This window comes from Carcharodon carcharias, chromosome 1 (genome assembly GCF_017639515.1).
Source record: "Carcharodon carcharias isolate sCarCar2 chromosome 1, sCarCar2.pri, whole genome shotgun sequence".
Classification (NCBI taxonomy): Eukaryota; Metazoa; Chordata; class Chondrichthyes; order Lamniformes; family Lamnidae; genus Carcharodon; species Carcharodon carcharias.
Window position 1 is genome coordinate 238,115,162 of NC_054467.1, and position 24,916 is coordinate 238,140,077.

A 24,916-nucleotide genomic window follows, 5' to 3' on the forward strand; every position below is an offset into this window, starting at 1 on the left:
AGGCAGTCCTCACGATTAGGAGGATAGAGATAGGACTCTCCGCACCTGCGGGTTTGTTCTGTCCCTGGCGGTGAGTGAACCCAGTTATTGAATGGGGGATGTGGCTGGGCAGCCTCAGCTCAGGGTTGCCGGGTTAGCACGTGGTGCGCGCGCACCCTGGCTGAAACTGACACATGAAATTGACACAGTGGTGCTGAGCTGCGCCTGCGCCGAGGTTCGGCAGGGACTTGCCGCTGGCTGGTTACTTCTGGGTTTCTCCGGATCAGCAGCAAAACAGAAGGAGAGAGAGAGAGAGAGAGGGAGAGAGGAGCGGTACGCTGGGCAAGCGGAGACGCACAGCCGGGGCTCAGCTGGAGATTCAGTGTTGCGGAAGGACGATCGGGGCGAGGTAGAAACCCCCCATTTTTAAAGAGAAAAGCCTTTGTTAAGAATCTGTCTCCTTGCAATGGAGGATCGGCAGTGGTGTATATATGTATATATTTCTTTGTCGGGGAAAAATGTCAATACAAGGCTGATGATTCATTAAATGAACGTCTCGGGGTAGATATATGAGCACTGTGTCTTTTGATGCTGTGTATTATGTCAGCGTGTCACCGTGATCTCTTCCTGCGGTATTGTTTTAATGTTATGAAGTGCTTCTCCTGTCTTTGGCAAGGGTCTGTGTTGTCTCCAGAGGAACCAAGTGCTTTTGTTCCACACAGACAGATACAGAGTATTGCTTTGTCCACCTTCAGTACGTGGCAAGAGACTGCTAGATTGCCAGATACTGCCTCGGCTGCTCTCGCTGGTTAACATTACACGGATTTTAGAAGGGAAATCAGATTTTTTTAAAAAAATTGTAATCACCAAAAAGCGACAATTAGGCTCACTTATGGCCCTTGCTCTCCGTATCTTTTGGGTCAGTTTTAAGTGCTGTTATTTATCAACACTTTTGAAAAATCACAATGCCCCACCGGGTCTGTTTGATATCCTGTTTGGGAACAGAACTGGTACTTGTAAACAAAATTCCCCTTTTAGGCGCACACACACACACACACACAGTCCGAGCTTCTCAGACCGGTTACATTATTTATTAAAAGTTTCTTTTATCCCGGGCGTTCAGTCGTAAAGGGGTTTATTTCCTCTTCAAAGTAAACCAAACTATTGTGGGCAGGCTTTCATTTTCGGAGTTGCGGTTTGTCCACCTGTTTGCACGGGGTTGAGGGGTGGTGGGGCGGGTTGTTTTGAAGAGAGAGAGAGACTCACATTTCACCATTTGGGCTAAAGTTCGCAATGTCTTCGCGGTCTCTCAGAATGAACGCACAGCACAGAAAGAGGCCATTCGGCCCAACTGCTCTATTCTGGCGTTACTATGCACCGCATCAGCCTTCTCGCACCCACCTTCATCCAACTTCAGAGGATCCATGGCATTGCTAGATTTAAAGTGACGTTATTTGTTGTAAACCACGAGTGTGGCCAATGTTAGGTTAATGTTAGCGGCAAATAGCAGAGCAGCTACTCTCGGTCACGTTTCATTGCGCTGTTTGAATGTGGCTTTTTTGTAAGAAAGCCCGGAGATGACAGTTTTGTGACTTTGTCACTCAGTCATCATTCTCCAAACACAAAGGACATTTCCCCCGCGCCCCCCCCCCCCCCCTCTCTTTCTCTCTCTCTCTCTCTCCCCCTTCTCCAGCCGGGGATAAAACGGGTTCATTTCAGCATTGCCCTGGCCCATTATCCCAGATCCCCAGTAGTGTCACTGGGAGGGAAATGTCAGGGAGGCGGCGTTAACCGTGCACCAGCTCCGGGACCGAGCAGAGAATGCCTCCCGGGGCTGGTGTCGCGGGGACCTGACTGCCCGAGTCGTGCTGATATGTACTTTGCATTGGTTTCCCTTAAAATGGAAGAATTTTCAAAGGATTGTGTGTGTGTGGAGCTTTTGCATCCCACAATGCAATGTCAGGGCTCGACATTGGGTTTTTTTTTTGTTTAAGGGGAGCGAGCAAAGTGAGTGAATGTAGAGAACAAGGTGAGAACTCGGGAAGTGACAGGGGCCCCTTTGAGCTGCCTCGGGTCATGTGATTGCACGTTTGCAGCATCTTTAAACATGGGGGTGGGGGCTGGTGGTTTATGCTTTGCTTTAAAACACGTCCCTCCACACTACCAAACACAACATCGATAGCTCCAGAGCTGGGAGCTTGGGCGCCTGTTCGCCACGTACCTGCTCCGACTCCTCCTCGCCCATCCACTTTCCAGGTACATGTCACTATATAAGTGTCATCTTGGTTAAGGGCTCCTCTTTCTCCCCAATGAGGCGATGCGACCTCTAAGAAACGTCAGCTCTCTGGGGCATGTCACAGCATGTCTCACCTGACAGTGCTCCTTTGACCCACATGTCAGTAGATCATCTTAGCCTCAGGAAAACTGAGCACCTGAAGTCTTATCATCCGCTATGTGGTACTGTTTTGCAGTTGTACTTAATGAGCACTTGGCAATGTCGCAGCCTTCCAATAGTTTGCAGTGGGAACGTTGATTTTAAGACTCACTAGACCGGACATTAGTGCCCAAATGTTTTAAATGCATGTATGAGATTTATTATTTTAATGGAGGCATTAATCCATTTAAAATAAAGTTTACTTTGCTATTTTAATATAGGCACTAATGTAACAGTGATATGAAAGCTTTTGTACTCTTTTATTGCATACAGTCTTTTCCAGGCCGCCATACTATTTTGAGTTGTAGCTTAGGCATCCATTTCCTTATTCTGGCCATTAAGAGGTGAGGTGAGAGTGACTGCTCTTGACATCAAGGCAGCATTTGACCGAGTGTGGCATCAAAGCCCTAGCAAAACTGGAGTAAATGGGAATCGGGGGAAAACTCTCCACTGGTTGGAGGCATAACTAGCACAAAGGAAGGTGGTTGTGGTTGTTGGAGGTCAGTCATCTCAGCTGCAGGACATCTCTGTAGGAGTTCCTCAGGGTAGTGTCCTTGGCCCAACCATCTTCAGCTGCTTCATCAATGACTTTCCTTCTATCATAAGGTCAAAAGTTGGGATGTTTGCTGATGATTTCACGATGTTCAGAACCATTCGCGACTCCTCAGATACTGAAGCAGCCCATATCCAAATGCAGCAAGACCTGGACAATACCCAGGCTTGGGCTGACAAGTGCCAGGCAATGACCATCTTCAACAAGAGAGAATCTAACCATCGCCCCTTGATGTTCAGTGGCATTAGTATTGCTGAATCCTACACTATCAACCATTGATCAGAAGCTGAACTGGACTAACCATATAAATACTGTGACCACAAGAGCAGGTCAGAGGCTGGTAATTCTACAGCAAATTCACTTCCTTACTCCCCAAAGCCTGTCCACCATCTACAAGGCACAAGTCAGGACTGCGATGGAATACTCTCCACTTGCCTGGATGAGTGCAGTTCCAACAACACTCAAGAAGCTTGACACCATCCAGGACAAAGAAGCCTGCTCGATTAGCACCCCATCCACAAACATTCACTCCCTCCACCACCGACGCAGTGGCAGCAGTGTGCACCATCTACAAGATACACTGCAGCAACTCACCAAGACTCCTTAGACAGCACCTTCCAAACCCATGACCACTGCCATCTGGAAGGACAAGGGCAGCAGACACATGGGAACACCACCACCTAAAAGTTCCCCGCCAAACCACACACCACCCTAACTTGGAAATATATTGCCGTTCCTTCACTGTCGCTGGGTCAAAATCCTGGAACTCCCTCCCTAACAGCACTGTGGGTGTACCTACACCACATGGACTGCAGTGATTCCAGAAGGCAGCTCACCACCATTTTCTCAAGGGCAATTTCGGATGGGCAATAAATGCTGGTCTAGCCAACGACACCCATATCCAGTGAATGAATTTTAAAAGAACAGGTTCCTCCAGGCCACTGTACTATTTTGAGTTATAGCTCAGGCATCTGTTTGCTTATCCTGACCATTAAGTGTTATTACTTCTCTGTGTCTACATACTAGACTGGATTCTCAGGTTATGGGTGATATTGGTAAGGCTGACCTTTATTACCCTTGAGAACCAGTTGTGTGATAAGGGTAATGGGGAAACTTTTGGAAACAGTGATCTGGGACAAAATTAATTGACAGTAGGAAAAATATGGGTTAACAAATAAAATTCAGCACAGTTGATAATGGTAAATCATGTTTGACTGACTTGATTTAAGTAACTGATGAGGGTTGTGAGTTTGATGTGAATATGGGCTTTTAAAAGCTGTTTGTTTAAGTCCCACATAATAATAGATCTGAAGCCAATTTGAAGCTTGTGGGATTAAAGAGATATGGCAGCATAAGTACAAAATTCACTAAGGGACTGAAAGCAGAGAGTTATGGTGACTGTTTTCCAGGCTGGAGGGGTGTACACAGCGCTGCTCCCTCAGCGGTCAGTATTGGCACCACTGCTCTTTCTGAAATATATTAATGAGCTGGAGTTGGGAGTAAAATTTCAGAAGTTTCAGATGCAAAATTCAGAAATGTCATAAACAATGAGCAGTATAGCTGCAGCCTCCAGGACATGGGCAGACTGGTGAAATGAGCAGACCCATGGTAAAAGAAATTTAATGCAGAGAAGTGTGAAGTGATTCATTTTGGTAGGAGGAATCAGGAGAGACAATGGAAGCTAGCTGGTACAATTTTAAAAAGGGTACAGGAACAGAGACCCCTGCGGGTGTATTTCCAGAAAGCTTTGAAGGTAGCAGGACAAGTTCAGAGGCTGTTAAAAAAGTACATGGGACCTTAGGCTTTATAAATAGAGGCATAAAGTACAAAAAAAAAGTTAAGCTAAACCTATGTGCAAGATTGCATTGTGCCCAGCTGGTGTGTCGTGTCCGCTTTTGAACACTGGGACAGGATGGTGTGGGGGTGGGGTGGCAGGGGCGGGAAAGGCTGTGGGGGTTGGTGATCGACTTCACTTATGTGGGGAGACTGGAGAAGTTGGTGTTTTTCTCCCCCAGAGTAGAGAAGGTTAAGAGGAGATTGCTTTAAGAAAATCATGAAGGTTTTGACAAAGTAAATGTAGAAAACTGGTTTCCAATGACAGCAACGTCCGTAACCAAACGACACAGATTTAAGATGAAAAGAACTAGAGGTGCCATGAGAAAACATTTTTTTGTAAGTTGTTATGATGTGGAATGCATTGCCTAACAAGTTGGTGAAAGCAGGTACAATAGCAGCCTTCAGAAAGGAGAGTGGATAAATACTTGAATTGGAAAACCTTGCATAGCTCTGAGAAAGGAGTGGGGGAGTGGGACTAATTGGATAACTCTCCCAAGCAGCTGGCATCGGCACAATGGGCCGAATGGCTTTCTTCTTGTGCTGAATTGTTCTATGATTTTGTGAGGGTACTCCAGCAATGCTGTTGGGTAGGCAGTGATGACAAAGGAACAGTGATACAAGTCCAAGTGGGAATGGTGTGTGACTTTAAGGAGAATTTGGAGGTGATGATGTTCCTATGCTCTTGGTGCCCAAGGTGCTGGCAATGCTGCTGAGGAAGCCTTGGTACCTTGTTGCAGTGCATCCTGTAGGTGCTAATCCATTGAGTGCACTCTGGCATCCACTGGGAGTCACACCATATTGGGGGCAGTAGTGTGGCAGTGCACATGGTCTCTGTGCTGCCCAAAGAACTTTTTGAAAATAAAAGGATCTCAGGATCTTCAACCCCCGAAATCTGTCCCTCTCTGAGAGGCTGGCCAGGGCTTGGCAGCAGACAAAAATTCTGGGATACCTCCATGAGTGAACGCCTGGGACGAATGGTTTCAGAATAAAGTTTCTTTTGCAATGCCTCAGTAAGGCACCTAAACTCCAGCCCTACAGTATCTCCTGTTTTGCCAGTGTGATATATCCAGGACCCACACCACAGATATGTGTGACTTCTCTTGGGCAACTTTTGCAATTGGATTGAGGGAAAACCAATATAAATAATGTGATTATATGAACCTACCAGTGAGATAAGGTCTTAGCAGTGTAAATACAGGCACCTGGCAGGCTAAAATTGGTCTCCCAGAAGGAGAGTTTCTAATGTCCCAACTGCACTATTTTGCGGCCTGAAGATACCTGAGCACCTGATGAACACTCTGTGGCTTAGCATTCTTGTTAATATTGCTGAAAAAAGTGACATGCTATCAAAGCTTTTCATCTTGCACTCATCAGGACAGAGACAAGAATGCCAAATTTCAAAGGGAACAATAATTTATACTGCATAAGAAAAGGGATGTTGATTGGTTGAGGTGCAGCCATGGAGAATGCACCAGGCCATAGTTATCCCCCCATGCTTTTGTTTAATTGAAAAAGGAGCACTACCTAGACATGTTCTTTCTGCTGGCACAGGATAGGGCCTTGTAAAAATTTAGTTAGAATATACATCCTTGTTAGTAACAACAAACAATTACACCTAAACATTTAAAACAATGCCCCAAGATTAATGATTGAAGCAGCTCTTATGTCCTACAATGTAGTCACTAAAATGGTGTAGGTAAAACATAAATCATTTTCCTTTGAATATTCACAGCCTCCAGACAGGAGTCAACCTGCCTCCTGTCATTCCAAGCTCAATTCAATTTCAGTCCCAGAAATGGAAAGGTTGAGCTGGAATTTTGATGGGGATTCTCCTGATCTCCTACTGGAACCTCAGGAGGGAACTCTGGAGAAATCGGAAAAACAGGCAACTACTACTTTTCTCCAGATTCACGGCCAGGTTATCATCTCATTGTCTAACCAATGATACCACTAGTTTGCCTGTGTAAGCTCCTGTCGCACCTGGTGTAGCTGAGCATGATCTGTGAATATTTGCCATTGATGCTGAAGGGCTGTTTCCCCTGGCTTCAGATTCTAAAACTAGGAGCCATAGTCTCCCGATAACAGGTCGGCCATTTACGACTGAAATGAGGAGAAGCCTCTTCACTCTGGTGGTTGTAAACCATTGGAATTCTGTACCCTGGAGGACTGTGAATGCTCAACCATCGAGACTGAGATGGAGATTGATAGATCAGGTTGTCAAAGGATCTGAAGATAGGGTGGGAAAGTGGAGTTCAGGTGGAAGATTTTATTGAATGGTGGAGCAGGTTCAAGCAGGTGAATGACCTGCTCCTGCTCTTATTCCTTACGTTGTTGATTGATTGCGTTTGTTCCTGACCACTATTTGTTTCATTTTCCTTCTAGTTTCAATAGAAGACGAGCTTGGGCGGTATGCAAAGTTGTGAAATATCTTCAGACAGTGCAGATGATCCTCTCAGTAGTGGCTCACAGAGAAAGCGACAACCTCGAATAGTAGTTATCGGTGCTGGACTCGCTGGCCTATCTGCTACAAAAAAACTCCTAGCGAATGGATTCACAGATATTGTCATTCTAGAAGCATCTGAGCGAATCGGAGGCAGAGTGCAAAGCGTTAAACTTGGTAAGTCTTCTCTTGTATCGTTTGAAAAGCAACATCTGGTGATATTGAGTGAATGGAAAGATCTCAGTAAGCAATGTTTCACAGCAACAACTTCAGAGAAAAATGTCCCAAGGCACCTGACAGCAGCATTATCAATCAAAATCTGACACCGGATCACATAGAGAGAGAGTAGAATGGTCAAAGAAGCTGGTTTTAAGGAGCATCTTAAAGGAGGAAAACAAGGGAAAGAGGAGGAGAGGTTTAGGGAGGAAGTTCCAGATTTTAGGGCCTAGGCAGTTGAAGACAGGGATGCCAATGGTGGAGGGATGAAAGTTGGGGATGCACAAGATGCCAGAACTGGAAAACCAGAGAGATCTTGGATGGTTGTAGAGCCGGAGGAGATTACAGAGATAGGAAGGGACAAGGCTATGGAGGGATTTGGAAACAAGGATGAGAATCTTTGACTGAGAGCCAGTGAAGGTCAATGAGCACAGGGGTAACAGGTGAATGGGACTTTGTTTGAGCTGGGATACAGGCGCATGGTGTGAATAGCCAGGTAGTTGAAACCTCCACATGAATTCCTGATGAATTTCACAATGACCCACGTTATAGGTGATGCGCTGAAACTGGGCGGTTGATCCATGGGGTCAATAATCAGGTCATGTTTCTAAACCCCTGCTGGTTCCCATATCCTCTCCCACTTTTCATTATGTGAACATTCCGCATTTTTGAGAACCTCTGCTGCTGAGAAGAAAGGGTTCCTGGATTTAAGATCATAAGACCATAAGACATAGGAGCAGAAATTAGGCCATTCAGCCCATTGAGTCTGCTCCGCCATTCAATCATGGCTGATAAGTTTCTCAACCCCATTCTCCTGCCTTCTCCCCGTAACCTTTAATCCCCTTACCAATCAAGAACCTATCTATCTCGGTCTTAAATACACTCAATGACCTGGCCTCCACAGCCTTCTGTGGCAATGAATTCCATAGATTCACCACTCTCTGGCCAAAGAAGTTTCTCCTCACCTCTGTTCTAAAAGGTCTCTCCTACTAATGGAAACATCTTCCCCATGTCCACTCTATTCAGGCCTTTCAGTATTCTGTAAGCTTCAATCAGATCCCCCCTCATCCTTCTAAACTCCATTGAGTATAGACCCAGAGTCCTCAGCTGGAGTCTTGGGAGGTTTTGGAGATTATTTAATGACTGGTTGACCTGATTTTGCTAGTGCCCTGCTTAATTCCCCAATTATTGCTGCTTCCTTTGCGAGAGGTGGTGGGAAGATATATTTGAGGATGGGTAGCCAGATTGTCAATGGTGCTTTTGTACTCTGTGATGATTCTCATTGTGATATTCTGCTGTACGCCCTCAAGATTAATAAGTGCATTTCTGCCCATGCTGATGCACAATGCTCAGCTACTTATATCCCAAACCAGCGGCCATAAATATAACCTAGTCACTAATAAATCCAATAGGGAATTCAGGACACACTTCTTTATCCAGAGAATGGTTTGAATATGGCACTCTTACCAGAGAGTTTAGTTTCCACACTTATTATTTCACGGGATGTGGGTGTTGCTGGCTGGGCCAGCATTTACTGCCCATCCCTAATTGCACTTGGTGAGCTGCCTTCTTGAGCCACTGCAGTCCATGTGGTGTAGGTACACCCACAGTGCCGATAGGAATTAGCATTTCAGCCCAAACCTGAATATTGTCCAGGTTTTGCTGCATGTGTGCACAGACTGTTTCATTATTTGTGGCGTTGAGAAATGGAACTGAACACTGTGCAATCATCAATAAATACTTATCCTTCTAAGTGGTAGAGGTCATATGTTTCGAAGGTACAGTCGAAGGAGGCTGGCCAATTGCTGCAGTGAATCTTGTAGATATTACATACTGCTGACGGTGGAGGGAGTGAATGTTTAAGGTGGTTAATGAATGAGGTACCAATCAAGAGGGCTGCTATGAGCATCTTGAGAGCTTTGGATCTGCAGTCATGAAATAAATGGAGAGTATTCCATCGCACTCCTGACATGTGCCTTGTAGATGGTGGACAGGCTTTGGGAAGTCAGGAAGTTAATTACTCACTGCATGGCTGGCCCAGTTCAGTTTATGGTCAATGGCAACCCCCAGGATGTTGGTGGTGGGGAGAATTCAGTGATGTTAATGCTATTGAATTTGTAGGGGCGATGGTTGGATTCTCTCTTGTTGGAGATGGTCATTGCCTGGCATTTGTGTGGTGCGAATTTCACTTGTCACTTATTAGCCCAAGCCTGAATGTTGCTGAAATCATGGACATGGACTGCTTCAGTACCTGAGGAATCACAAATGGTGCTGAACATTGTGCAATCATCAACGAACATCCCCACGTCTGACCTAATGATGGAAGGAAGGTCATTGATGAAGCAGCTGAAAGTGGTTTGAGCTGACGACACTACCCTGACTGAGGTGATTCAACATAACCATCTTCCTTTGTGCTAGGTATGACTCCAAACAGCGGAGAGTTTTCCCCCCGATTCCCGTTGACTTCAGTTTACTTAGAGCAGAATTTTATATGCCGCGGCAGGTGCTCTCCCGACTGAATTGGGCGTAAAATCAGGCGAGCGTCCTGATGTTATTGCACACTCGCGCGATATTTCCTTCGGCAGGCGCACGCAAAAGTCGGAAGCGCTCCCGCCGAGAATTGAGGGCAATTAAGCCCATTAACAGCTCAACTGTCTCAGTTGGTGGACGGGCAAATTGGCCAGAGCGGCCTTTACATTTTTCATCAAGCCTCATCCAAGGGCGGGATGAAATCTCCGTTAAGAAATAAAATTAAAACAAATATCTGTGGGCAGCATTTTTAGTGAGGTATATTTTCAGGTGCTTGATTGTGATGCATGAACTTTTTTTGCAGCTTTTTAAACCTTAATTTCATCATTTGAATGTCTGCAGCTCCCCAGAGGCAGCTGTCTGCCTTCAGGGAGCTCTCGCGCAGCGCTCACCCACACCCTCTCCCCGTCCACACCCTGGTGGCGCTGAGCTTCTCAGCGCGCGTTTTACGTTGGCTGCCCGTTAATTGACCAGCCAGTGTGAAACCACAGGGGCCGATCGCAGTCGGGAGTTCCGTTTCCCAGCCTCTCCTGGGCCCGCCGATCGCGTGCCCCCGCCAAAGGTAAAATTTAGGCCTTAGACTCCTTGTAGCCGCTCAGTCAAATGCTGCCTTTGATGTCAAGGACAGTTACTCTCACGTCACTTTGGAATTCAACTTTTTTGTCTATGTTTGGACCAGGACTGTGGAACTGAGTGCTCCGGGCGCTACCCAAAATGAACATTGGTGAGCAGGTTGTTGCTGAGCAAGTGCTGCTTGATAGCACTGTCGAGGGTACCTCCCATCACTTTGCTGATGATCGAGAGTAGACTAATGGGGCGATAATTGGCCGGGACGGATTTGTCCTGCTTTTTTGTGGACAGGACATACCTGGACAATTTGCCACATTGTTGCGTAGATGCCGGTGTTGTAGCTGTAGTGCAACATCTTGGCTAATGGCATGGCTATTCTGGAGCATAAGTCTTCAGTATTATCGGCAGAATGATGTCAGGGCCTGTTGCTTTTTCAGTATCCAGTGCCTTCAGCCGTTTCTTGATATCACATGGAATGAATTGAATTGACTGAAGACTGGCATCTGGGATCTCCGGAGGAGGCTGAGATGGATCATCCACTCGCAATCCTGGCTGAAGATGGTTGCAAATGCTTCAGTCTTGTCTTTTGCACTCCTGCACTGTGCTCCGCTATCATTGAAGTTGTGGTTGTTTCTGGAGCTTCCTCCTCCAGTTACTTGTTTAATTGTCAACCACTATTTGTGGATTCAGTTGATCCTAGTCTTTATCTTGGCTGCAGTTCTCTTCAGATGTTGATGGTACGTGAAATTATGAGCCAGAAACACTTCAAGGTAATTTGGGATGTCACAGAACATGCGTTCAGTACCACAGGAGGAATCACTCAGCTCCCTCTTGGCACACTGAGAAAGGTACCATAGCAACCATAGCCCTCAAGTATTTTCAAATCTGCTGCATGCATGCGATCCGCTTTGCCAAGAGTGCTCACCTGAGTGGCTTTCATAAGGTTATCCGCACATCTGAAATTCCTTCACTGACTCATCAGAAGATCACTGATGCAAATATTAAAAAGTGATGGTGCCAAGACTGAGGTCAGTGGGATCCTGTTGTTGGGTGCTCTGCTGATTTGCTGCTTTGCATATATGTGGAACTTTGTGTTGGTGAGCATGGCTTTCAATATGTGTACTGTTGATTTTGGCGTTTGGAGTTGGGGGCATAGTTGTGTAGCTGTGGCACTCTGAAAATCTGACTTGCATTTTTTTCCCTTACTGGAGAGGCTTGGATATATATAACTTACAGTAAGTTATTTGCTTTAATGTTGCATTAAGTATATTACTCTAATGGAGTATAATGTGGGAAAGTGTGAGGTAGTAAGAATAGAAAAGCAGGATGTTTTTTAAACGACGTGAAACTTATGAATATTGATGTTCAGAAGGACTTTTGTGCGCTTGTACAAGGAGCACAGAAAGTTATCAGGTACAGGAAGCAATTAGGAAAGCTAATGACACATTGCTCTTCATTGTAACGGGGTTTGGAGCATAAGAAAAAAGAAGTGTTGCTACAATTAAATGGAGTACCATGCACAGTTTTGGTCTCCATACCTTAAAGGTGATACAGCGAAGGTTCACTAGATTGGTTCCTGAGATGAGAGGGTTGTCCAATGATGAGAAGCTGAGTAAACTGACTCTATATTCTCTGGATTTTAGAAGAACGATGGCTGATCTCATTGAAACATATAGTTTTTTGAAGGGGCTTGACAGGGCAGACACTGAGGGGTTGTTTCCCCTGGCTGGTGAATCTAGAACATGGGGGCACAGTTTCAGGATAAGGGGCCAATCATTTAGGACTGAGATGAGGAGAAATTACTTCACTCAAAGGATTGTGAATCTTTGGAATTCTCTTTCACATGGGGTCATGGATGCTCTATCGTTGAATATATTTAAGGCTGGGATAGATAGATTTTTGGTGTCTCAGGGAATCGAGAGATATGGGGAGCAGGGGGGAAAGTGGAATCGAAGCCCAGGATTAGCCATGATCATACTCAATGGTGGAGCAGGCTCGATAGGTTGTATGGTCTTCTCCTGCTATTTCTTATCTTCTTATGCTATTAAGGTTCTCCCTTAATTTTAAAACCAAGTGGAAGAAAAGGAGAAACTGGAAAGAAAACTATCTAGGCACTGTCCACAACCAATATTGTAAGTTACTGCCCTGCTTTCATCACATGTGTAGCTCTTTCCTCAGCTGTAGCTTGGTGTAGTCGCTGTGTGTCCAACGGTGCAATGGCTATCCTGGGATCACACCTTGGTCTTACTTCACATCGAACCAGAGTTTGAATGACTGTCTTCCACCTCTAGAACCTTTCACAATGTCAGGGCAACTCAAACCACTTTCACAGCCAACTTCTGAAGTGTTGTCACTGTGGTCCTGCAGAAAACACAGCAGCCAATTTGTGCACAGTGAGCTCCCACAGACAGCAATGAAATAATGATTAGACAATCTGATTTTTTTTTAAGTGACTTTAGCCAGGTCACTGGGAACTGCCCTGTTCCTCTTTGAAATAGTACCATGGGCTCTTTTGCATCCAGCAGCAATGGCAGACAGCATCTTGACTTAACATCTCATCTGAAAGACTGCATCTCCCACAGGGCAGTACTCCTGCAGCCCTGCACTGGGAATGTCAGCCTGGATTATGTACCCCAGTGTCTGGAGGGGGGCTTGAACCCAAGCCTGCTGATTCAGAGGTGAGCGATCTACCCACTGAGCCACAACCAGCGCTTGTTTGAACGGACTGATCACTCTAAAAGTGCTGGTTAGCAATTTTTCCTCACAAAATCACAAGATAAATTTGGATGAACAGCCCTTTTGTCCCTCAACTGTTCCATCTTTCCATTAAAATAACATTTCTTGAAAAAAAAAATCCCTTTTTAAAGATAATTTAAAAAAGCTTTCTTGAACCACGTAAGAAATTCCTTTTGTAAAACCTCACAGACTGGTAAATGTGTAGGACATTTCTGCTGAGTCTCACTCATAGACTGATCACATGGTTATCACCGTGTTTTAAGTCAGAGCTCCTGTGGCAAATCTTAGAGCTCCCTCCGGAACAGTGCTGTGTGTGTGAACCTACTGTACAGCATCTAAGCTGCTTTCTTGAACCATTAAGAAAGCAGCTCACCACCACCTTCTCAAAGGCAATTAGGGATGGGCAACAAATGCTGGCCTTGCCAGCGACACTCACATCCCAAGAACAAATAAAAAAAAAGCCTTATGAGCCTTTTCAAACTGCTCGCAAAGACACAAGGAATTCTCTTTTGTCCTCGAACAAAGATATTTATTTTAAATATGGTCAGTGTATAAACCATAGATTCCTAAAATCATTGCAGCAAAGGAAGTGGCCATTCAGCCCATCAAGCCCATGCTGGCCCTCTGCAAGAGAAATTCACTTTCTGCCACTCCTAAGCCTCTTTCCTGTAGCTCTGCACAATTTTCCCTTCTAGATAATAATCCAATTCCCTTTTTAATGCCTTGATTAAACCTGCTTCCATCACGCCTTCAGGCAATGAATTCCAGACCCTAACCACTTGCTGCTTGAAAAAGCTTTTCCTCATGTCCCCAATGCTTCTTTTTGCCAGTTACCTTACAGGCTTCATTCTGTATGATTTGAAATAATATATATATGCATATTCTTTGCTCAGGCTGTGCTACATTTGACCTTGGGGCAACTTGGATTCACGGTGCTCATGGGAACCCGATTTATCAGCTAGCAGAAGACCATGGTCTCCTTGAAGAAACTACAGATGGCGAACGGAGCATTGGCCGCATCAGTCTCTACTCCAAGAATGGGGTGGCACACTACTGCACCAGCAGTGGTCAGAGAATACCTAAGGATGTCGTTGAGGAATTCAGCGATGTATACAACGAGGTGGGCTACCTTTCTTAAATATGCAGTGCACATTATTTCTTCTGGAATTCGAACAGTGGGGGTTACTATTTATAAGGTCAAAATTTCAAAACAGTTTAGCTTCCATACTTGACAAGGGTAATTCTGCAGTCCAGCACTCTCAGCAGGAAGCACTACTCATGGGGGATGCAACCTGGCAGATTGTGAACACTCAGTGTCTTTTACTGTATAGATAATTGTAGGCTGTGAACCTGTGATTTTCTGAGAAGTGCTCCCTTGAAATTACCTTCTCCTGTTTGCATTTTGGATAGCAGAATCACCTTGCGGACTTGATTTTTAACCAGCGATCATAGATAAATGTGGATCACATCATAGCCAAGATTGTTGCCTGGCCCACTAATGTCCTTCGTGACATAAGACTTCAGTCTCTCACTATGCAATTAAGCTCATGGACATCTAGGAATGGGCTACAAATACTGCTTTGCAGCATGCTTTTCCATTCTGCCAAGAAAAAGACAACACTAATTAAAATAAAAGCAAAATACTGCGGATGCTGGAAACCTGAAATAAAAATGCTGGAAAAACATAGCAGATCTGACGGCATCTGTGGAGAGAGAATCAGAGTTAACATTCTGAGCCTGTATGACCCTTTTTCAGAGCACTAATTAAGTCAGCGTAAACACTGCTCTGGCCGAGGTCAGCTAATTCTGTACAGATTGTCAGATGACCCTCCCTTCCCTATGGCACCTTTCCGTGCAAGTGCAGGAGATGCACCACCTGTTCTTTTACCTCATCTCTTCTTGACATCCAAGGCCCCAAACACTTCTTCTGAGTAAAAGAACAATTTACTTCTACTCCTTTCAATTTAGAATACTGTATTCGCTGTTCATGATGTGTCTTCTCTACACAGGGGAGACCAAACGTAGACTGGGTGATTGCTTCATGGAACACCTCCACTCAGTCCTCAGGCATGGCCCTGAGCTTTCAGCCCCTGTCATTTTAATTCTCCACCTTGCTCCCACTCTGACCTTTCTGTCCTTGGCCTGCTACAGTGTTCCAGTGAAGCTCACGCAAACTCGAGGAACAACACCTCATCTTTTATTTCAGCACTCTGCAGCCTTCTGAACTCAATACTGAGTTCAACAATTTTAGACCATAACCTCTGCCTCCATCTTATTCTATATGTTTTTTTTGTTGTTGTTTTATTTTTTGCTGGCTTATTTCTTTCTTTATCCCTTCATGTTGCATTCACATGGCTGCTATGAAGCCATTCATGCCTCACCTGGATGCAACCTTTGTTTCTTTACCCATAACCATCCTCTAGGTGCATCTGAAATCTTTAGTTAGTTAATCTCTCCTGTCCTCTGCCCTATCACAGATCTTCCCTTTTGTATTTCCTACCCCCTTCCACTGCCTTAAAAGCACTTACATTTCTATCTTCCTTCAGCTCTGATGAAAGGTCTTTGACCTGGAACGTTAACTGTGTTTCTCCCCACTGACCTGCTGAGTATCCGTAGCACTTCTCGTTTTTATTAGCGTGTGTATGGCCTTTTGTCCTTTAGGGTGATGCTTTTGCTCACCAGGTTCTTGATGATAACGTGCATAGGTTTTTAATGTTTCTCGAACTTCTTTTGATAGGTCTACAACCTGACTCAGGAGTTCTTCCAACGGGGAAGGCCAGTTGGTGCAGAAAGCCAAAACAGCGTTGGCGTTTTCACAAGGAACGTGGTGCGTAAACGCCTCAAAGCTGATCCTGAAGACTCGGGCATCACCAAGGAGCTGAAGCTGGCAATGCTTCAGCAGTTCTTGAAGGTGCGGGCTGTCTCGAAATAGAATCATAGAACCGTACAACAGGGAAGGAGGCCATTCGGCCCAGCGTGCCTGTGCTGGCACTTTGAAAGAGCCCCACTCCCACTGCTTTTTAATCCCTGTAGCCTTGGAAATTTTCCCTTTTGGGTAGAGATCCGATCTCCTTTTGAAAGTTTACAGCTGAATCCGCCTCCGTCACCCTTTGCGGCCTTGCAGAGCATAACAACTGAAAGCATTAAAACAAATCTCTTCACCTGTCTCATGGCTTTTTTCTCAGTTACTTTAAATCTGCGTTTGCTGGTTGCTGACCCTCTTGTTGGTAAAAAATATATTTTTCCTTATCTACTCCATCAAAACCCCCATGATCCTGAACACTTGTATTAAATCTCCCCTTAACAACCTCTGCCCGGAGGAAAACAGTGTCAGCTCCTCTGGTCCGATCTAATATGCTTGGGGGTGAAGGAAGATCGAGGCTAGAAAAGTCAACTAATCCACTTTGCATCAAGGGAGGCTAATCTTTGAAATGGGATGGCAAAGATTCTTTATAGGAAAATTACCTTGGCTGCATTTGAATTCCAACGGTGAAAACAAATTGACTTTTCTCCAAATCATAACAATGCTATATATTGAATTATTGAAAGCTCAAGACAGGCCGAAGATGGGAAAATATTTTTAAGGCAGTTACAACATTTTGAGAGACAACAGGAATGGAAACATTTCACAATATTCTGTGTTAGTCTTATAAGCTCAAGTTTTGTGTAACATATTACGCATATACAATCTCCCTGCCTACTCCCCAGGGAACGTATTTCACAAAACACTTAATCATCTTATATTCTACCATCTGCTTTAAGATAAACCTGGAAACAAATTCTTCACAGTGCTTTGTGAAAGTCTCCAGCTGACTCCTGTCCAGCAGCTGTTTAAGAGAGGCTTTTACATCACAGAAAAGCAGTGAACGACAGATCTCCTCCTCCTCCCTTAGTAAACAAACCATCCGGCCCAACCAGTCTATCCCCCATGCAGGCAATAGGCCTAATCCCATGTGCCTGCTTTATCCCTTCATTTCACTTCTCTTCAAACCCTTCTCTAACCTAGGGCAGGATTTTCTGGCTCTGCCCCACCGCTGGGGTTGTCCAGCCCTGCTAAATGTCAATGGACATCTCCCTGCAGCAAATCCCGCTCCTAATTTTAACTTTAACATCTAGTCTGCGCTTCAATCACTAACGTTGCTAATGCAGTCCGTGTCCTCTGTGCTACAGCAAGAAATCTCCTGCTCTCTGTTCTAAATCTTGTGCGTATAGTCTTATATCTACATCCCCTTTTACTGGCCCCCCTCAACCAGAGGACTACTATCTGCTTCTATTTACTCTGACCCATCCCTTCATCGGCAGCATCCCAATGTGCTTCACAGACACGTTATAAAGCGAAATAAGACACCGAGCCACATATTAGGCAGACGGCCAAAAGCTCAGTCAAAGAAATGGGTTTTAAGGGGGAGGGTGGGGGGTGGGGGAGAAGAAAAAGAGAGGCTGAGAGTTTGAACAAGGGAATTCCAGAGCCTTGGGCCTTAGCAGCTGAAGGCACAGCCACCAAATGGTGGAGCAATTAAAATCAGAGAAACTCAGGAGGCCAGAATTGGAGGAATGCTGATATCTCGGAGAGTTGTGGGGCCGGAAGAGATTACAGAGATAGGGAGGGACGAGGCCGCGGAGGGATTTCAAAATACAGGACGAGAATTTTAAAATCAAGGTGTTGCTTGACTGGGGAGCCAAATGTAGGTCAGTGAGCACAGGGGTGATCATTATAAATCCGTCTAATAAAAACAGCTCCTGATAATGATAATGTGGAATGGACTGCCAGCCAAAGGCTCAAATAGTTCATTGCATTAATCCAGATGTGGGTAAATATGTGGGCGGAAATGGGGTCGATGTGTTGCAAGGAGAGGTGTAGACAGGAATGATGAAAAAATCCATTGGTTACTTTATCAAGTCGGGGGGGAGTGGTGAAGGACAGCTGTACATGGAGAAATACAGCCAGTTGAATATTCTGCGGTTATGTTTGGGGATCAAGGAATATTGACTCAGAACAGTCTGGAGACTGAATAGCTGGGGCAGAGACCTAGTGCACGACAGAGAAAATCTATATATGGTCAGTGGCGTGAGTTAGCTGGATGGCCATCTTCCGCTCTGCACTTTCTCACGTTGGTTTGAATCGCAGTGATCTGACTCGATGCTGACTGTGCGCCTGGGTTGGGGTGGGCAGAACGTTGCCCTTTTTTATTTAATTGTTTCTCATTCCTGTTGGCAGGTTGAAAGCTGTGAGAGCAGTTGCCACAGCATGGATGAAGTATCCCTTAGTGAGTTTGGCGAGTGGACAGAAATCCCTGGTGCCCATCACGTCATTCCGAGCGGCTTCATTAACATAGTGGAGATCCTGGCGCGGGATATCCCTAAATCGGTGATCCAGCTGAACAAGCCAGTCAAGTACATTCATTGGAACCACTCGGTCAGCAAGCAAATCCACTTGATCAGCAGCTCATTCCCGAACCACAACCTTGACAGCCAAGAGGAGGAGGGCTACCCGGTCTACGTGGAGTGCGAGGATTGTGAGCTTATCCCAGCGGATCACGTAATTGTGACCATGTCCCTCGGGGTGCTGAAGAAGTACCACGAAACCATGTTTCACCCCCGTCTCCCTGAAGAGAAGGTCTCGGCCATCCAGATGCTGGGCATTAGCACCACAGACAAGATCTTCCTGGAGTTTGAGGAGCCCTTCTGGAGCCCCGAGTGCAACAGCATGCAGTTTGTTTGGGAGGACGACGCAGAAAATGAGAGCCTCGCCTACCCAGAGGACCTGTGGTACAAAAAGATCTGCAGCTTTGATGTGCTATACCCGCCCGAGCGGTATGGGCATGTGCTGAGTGGTTGGATCTGCGGAGAAGAAGCCATCATCATGGAGAGATATGACGATGAGACGGTGGCGGAAACGTGCACGGAACTGCTGCGAAAATTTACAGGTTATTAATGTTCTTTTCCAACCTATTCATGCTGTCTCTGCGATGCGACTCGTCGCTTAGGGTCCTTGTGCAGAGTCGCACTGTACGAGCTGCTTCCTACTTCACTTCATTCTATACAGGGGATTGTTGGTGGAGGAGTAATCATTCTTTCTCAATCCGTGTGCACCCTACTGAAACTTGGCCGGTTCTGAGGCGAAATTAGGCAAAGACACCTCCCTCTGTAATAAAGGTGACTCAAGTTCAGGCAGAACAGGCTCGAGGGACCTAATGACCTACTCCTGCTTCCGTCTTCCTAAGTATGTTAGCCGCTTTTGGAACATGGTTTATCAATGTGACCCAACAGGCTTGGCAAATGGTTTCCTCATCGGAGCAGGACGTCTATGAAAACAGGCATTCTGCGTGGCATCGAGGATTGCCCCAGTGGACAGGAACTTCAGTATTTGGAAATGTGTTTGATTTCTCCCCAGAAAAAGGGTTCTCTGAATTGGTTCGCCGATGATGATGTACTTGCATTTAAAAAAAAAACACCGTCAATGTAGTTAAGGGTGCTTTGCAGAGGCAGGAAGATGCCAAGGAATAGGAGGTGTGGTTGAAATGATAGGTTTTGAGCTTCTTCCATCTATTTGTTATTGGGGTAACTTATTTTACCCCATTAGATGTCAAATGCACGTATTAATCATGTCAGTCTCTGAACTATAAACATGGCCTGTCATCTCAAATACCTTCTGAAACGTTCAGAAATGTTGATGAGACTTTGAGCTGGCTTTGGCTCCCTCCTTTTCGAAATAGCTGCGCTCGTGTTCATCCTTTATCGGTAGCAACTTGTAATTGTGCCTTGGAATAGCGGGAATAAAGCTCCCAAGGCACTTGGACAAGTGGTGGTTATAATAAAAAGAATCTGCACTGTAACAGGAAAGAAAAGCACCCCCCCACCCCCCCCCCAAATAAAAAGGAAAATGCTGGCAATACACAACAGGCTTTAAGAGAGAGAGGGCAGGTTAATATTGTCGAGAGAGACTCGTCAGCATTTTCTATGTCTATTCCAGCATTGTAACATTTTCTATTCTTCCCACTGAAACAAAACATTGGTCAAGTTTATTCTGGAGAAAGTTACTTCAATAGTTAGAATTTGGTATTAATAAGAAGGAAACTTTTTTTTTTGAGTGCCCTTTGGCGTGCTTTGGAGTTCCCTGGGAGGAAATAAAATTGGCATGATTTATCCTCGGCATGTGAAATTGTGCATTTAGCTCCTCATTGGATTAGAAGTCCAAGCATTGTGTGGTGATGTGAGTGCCATGACTTGATAAAGTCCAGTAGGGATATTGTGGTTTCTGTGTAGGAGTTGTACACGTTGGATGTTCTGTTCTCTATCCTCTTTATCCTGCTTTTGGGATGTACTCCAAGACTATTTCCACTGATATATTTTTGTTCTTGTTTCTGTTTTTCCTAATGTCAACTGTTGTGTTCTGATTTAGTTACCTTTACAATAAGGCACATATCCCACTTCCTTTATAAATTCTCACACTCTGCATACTCTGCTGAAACCTTGCAAAGTCACATGGCAGCTTCTGCTAGGCGGGCTGGTGCTCCAGGGCCTTGGTAAAAGCAGCTTTTGAGCTGATAGCAAGCAGTCTATGCACTCGGTTCAGGTAATAATTCCACCCACACTCCTGGACCAAATCTGCCCTGCCTTTGACACCTCAAACGACTCCGAGGAAAAGCAGACCATGGGACCAACCCATACCCAATTGTCATAGGACCAGCCCACACTATACTGCCATAGGAGCCGCCCATGCCCCACCACTATAGGCCCAGCCCATGTCCCATCACCAGAGGCATGGGATTCTACATGACTGCAATTTGAATGGAATGCCCTGGGCATGCACTGTTCTAGAAGATTGCGTTTTGGGCCCCCAATTTCCTCTGAGGGCTCATTTACCTGTGATGGGCATGTATTGGTTTTGTGCGGGAGGACACCATCTAACACATGCACACAGACGGAAAAACATATGATAGAGGTTGCAATTTGCATTTGTATGGCCTTTCACGATCTGAGGATATCCCAAAAGACCTTACAGCCATTGAAGTAATTTTGAACGGCAGTCACCACAGGTATTGTAATATGAGAAATGCAACAGCCTCGTTTGTGCACAGCAAACTCTCACAACCAGCATCAAGATAATGGGCAGGTAATCTGTTCATTAGTTAAGTTAATTAAGGGATAAATTTTGGTCAGGACACTGGGGAGAATGCCGCTGCTCTTCTCCAAAATAGTGTCATGGAATCTTTTACATCCACCAGACCGGGCGCACAAGACTTTGGTTTAATATTTCATCTGAGAACCGCCTCAGTACTGCACTGGTCTGTCAGCCTGGATTAAGTGTCAAGTATCTGAGTGGAACTGGATTCCACAGCCGGCTTGAGGCAAAAGTTCTGCCCACTGAACCAAGGCTGACACTAAAGGGGGACCTTTTAAATGCTGCCGTAGGCTTAAAATGGGCGCATGTCTATAAGCCTCCTGTGAGCAGCTGTGTTGAGACGCAATTCTGGATGTTTCTTGGCATTTTGAATCAAACGTTGGACTCTGATTGACAGTTGCTTGTTTGCTTTGCCTTTCTCGCCAGGTGAGAGCTGCATTGTATTTGACTGTTAGCTGCACCTTTAGTTTTGCTGTCCTTTGCTCCCTTTTTTATGTGCCTTCACTTGCAGTCTCTGCTTCCGCTGCTCATCCTGGCTTACAGTGGCTAGGGGACACACACACACACACACACACACACACCCCCACCCCCCCCACCGGAGGAAGCAGAGTGTTGTATTCTGAGGATGCCAGAAGTGAGCTGATGTTGCGACCAGTAAGGGAGCGGAAAGAGGTGCTTTTCTGCCATAGTGAGGTAGATTCCCAAGTCAACTGGCTGAAAAACTTGATAGGAGGTGATGGACTTTGTGAATGCCACCAGAACCATGAAACACACCCCCCCTGCCATGTCGGGGCAAGGTAGGCAACTGGCTTGGTATACTTCTATGCTCTTTACCAGTGACTAAATGCTTGGCCTTCGAAATACCATGCATGCCTCACAATTCCTCATCCTTACCAGGGTGAGGCTTCATATCCTCAAGGCTTCACACTTCATTACCTCTCTTGCACATCAATCCTTCCCCAAGCACAAACAAGCCCACTTGTACATGCTGCCAAGCTGGCATGACACCCTTGCAGGCATTCATACCCTCTAGTCGCAGATGTCCTTTTTTCACTGCTTCACAGCGTACAGGAGATAACACTCATAATAGAATGGAGCTGACTTCTGCTATCATTGGAGAAGCAATCCCTGAGTCTTTCATGGCCCTGATACTCTGGAGCTGACAGAGCATGTCATGTGTTTCTCTAGGACAGTCCAGTGATGCCATTATTTTGGTTCCTTATAATACCTTCTTCTTTCTATCTTTGCAGTATGTCTCAAGCATCAGGACCTGACTCATCCCAGCACTGGTCAACAAGCAGCACCTTGTCATTGCATCTTACCTGTTCACTTATCAGCACAGAGACATCCGCCTCTGGGGAAATTTAGTCAGCTTGAGGGTGAGGCAAAGAGCAATGGGTTAAGAGGAACAGGAGCACATGCAGGAAGAGGAGCCCCTCAGTGGCATGACCATTACAGGGCAGTGCAGCCCCTCACCCGAAAGCACGTTACGCCAATTAAGATCACTGCCTTCTCATTCTTGGGCTGCAATGTAATCACCTCAGTGGGCTGAATAGCAGATGAGCTGGCCCAAATGACAGATGATATTGGAACAGGCGTGTGAGCCATATCATTGCTGGGCAGGGCTTGCTCAACCACAGACCAAGAGTGTAATGATGCAACGTTACTCCCTACATCCTTGACAGGTTGGTTGCCTTAGCATGACGTTTCCATGACCCTCGCATCTCTGGAATCATATCATAGGGTAAGATTTCAGCAGTTTGCTATTGATTGTGAGATTGTGAACTCATGTTTGAACAGTTTCACTTTTAAAGGTGAACAGTGGAGTTCTTCCTCATCCACATGTTACGCCAATTGGTTGATTGTCAATATCAGCAGTTGCAACCCACAGCTCTCTTCTGGACCAGGTAGCCATCCGTCTCTTTTCTTAAATGCATTAACTAAGAGCCCAAGTAATCCTCCCAACCTGACAATTCCACTAGGGGCCACAAAGCGGTCAAATGTGGCGACAACGCGCTGGATGCTGGTTTTTGCCAAGCTAGAAATTTCCATTCGAAACATGTTGGTAGGAGTAAATCCATCCTAAAATGACCATGGGAATAACTGACTTACGCTGTCAATTCTGCAGTCTTTTGCCTTATTTCCACCTAGATTCCGCTGCTGCCTGGATGGAATTCATGTGGAAACTCTGGACAAGTATGTTTAATCTGCAACAAAGTGGAAATTTATGTGGTGACACTGGCCATTCTCTAAACAGTGGATTATTTCTAGTTGCAAATCCAGTGATAAATGCTTCATGTTAACTCAATTGCATGAATGGCTTGCAAAGATACATTGGGTGCCTTTTTAAAAGTGTGCAGGCGGTTCACATTTTGCACAGTACGTTCTAATCCCACAGTTCAAATCTACTTTGTAAGATTTTTGCATTTAACTGCTTATTTGACATCAAGCTCCAGTTTGTAACTAAATTCACCATGTTTGGCTAGCCATCATCTGCATTTGGTGCCTTAGCACCTCAGAAACACCCAAACCTAATACAGATTGTAACAAAAGTACAACTTAGACGTGCTGTTCAAATTGTTGTTTATGACGTATCTCAGACTGGCAGCTGGTCAATTACTCTCATACATTGAAATCTTCTCCACTTGTGCGGATTATCAACTTTATTCCTGACACTTGCATAACTTCTCCAGGATCTGAGTCAATTGTCAAATTCAACTCTTAACAGGTCGTTCTAAAGTGGGATTTTATTTTACATTTACCAAAGAGACTGACAAAGCTTTGGAACAGATGTAGTGAACTGTTTCGAAATTCTGCCCGCAGGTAACCCACACATTCCGAAACCCCGGAGGATCCTGAGGTCTGGATGGGGCAGTAACCCTTACATCCACGGGTCTTACTCCTACACGCGGGTTGGGTCGAGTGGAGCGGACGTCGAGAAACTTGCAAAGCCCCTGCCTTATCCAAAAAGCACAAAAGCGGCTGTAAGTAGAACATCAGTATTCTCTACAAGGGATGGCGGGGGTGGAGGTAAAGGGGAAAATCTGTCATTCTTTGGTGATCTGAACCTAATTCTGATATGTCAGGGCTACTGTTAATGGGATTTCCACACGGGGGAACATGAGAAATTATAAATAGGGACTGCACCCAACCTAATACTGCTACGCATATAGCATGGAAAATTTAGATTATAGAACCTTTCTTGAAAGTTGCTATTCTTTTCATTATTTAAATGAAAGGTCGAGTTCAGACTACCTGATAGCGGCAAGGCTAAAAATAGTAGGAAAAAAGAATTAAGTCAATAAAGAAGTGCTGATTAGGTGGCGGCAACCTTGGAGTTTAAATGCTTGCGGACAGTAGCAGAACAGTAATCTGGGGGACACAAGGGGAAGCACAGTTTGGAAACCTTGGGAAAGAATTAGTTAAAATGTGATGGTGCGATTTATCAGCACTGGTGAATAAAGAAGTTATTTTGATGCAGTCTGGAAAGTCTTCATT

At 45.2% G+C, this 24,916-nt stretch overlaps 1 protein-coding gene across 2 annotated transcripts in view; it reads left to right on the forward strand.

The window, feature by feature from the left end:
* The first annotated feature begins 220 nt into the window (after positions 1–220).
* The window catches only part of smox (spermine oxidase), a 28,809-nt gene continuing 4,113 nt past the window's right edge, over positions 221–24,916 (forward strand). Inside the window, exons 1-7 of one of the 2 annotated variants that reach the window (XR_005943347.1) lie at positions 221–388; positions 7,185–7,419; positions 14,187–14,413; positions 16,031–16,204; positions 18,512–19,220; positions 22,669–23,103; positions 24,242–24,351. Coding sequence is in view for 1 of the 2 variants with exons in the window: in XM_041190349.1 (XP_041046283.1) it covers positions 7,212–7,419; positions 14,187–14,413; positions 16,031–16,204; positions 18,512–19,220; positions 24,242–24,402 (1,479 nt within the window). In the remaining variant the exon portion in view is untranslated. Of the gene's footprint in view, positions 389–7,184; positions 7,420–14,186; positions 14,414–16,030; positions 16,205–18,511; positions 19,221–22,668; positions 23,104–24,241; positions 24,403–24,916 lie in introns of those variants that run through there. The other variant, XM_041190349.1, reaches the window with a different exon arrangement.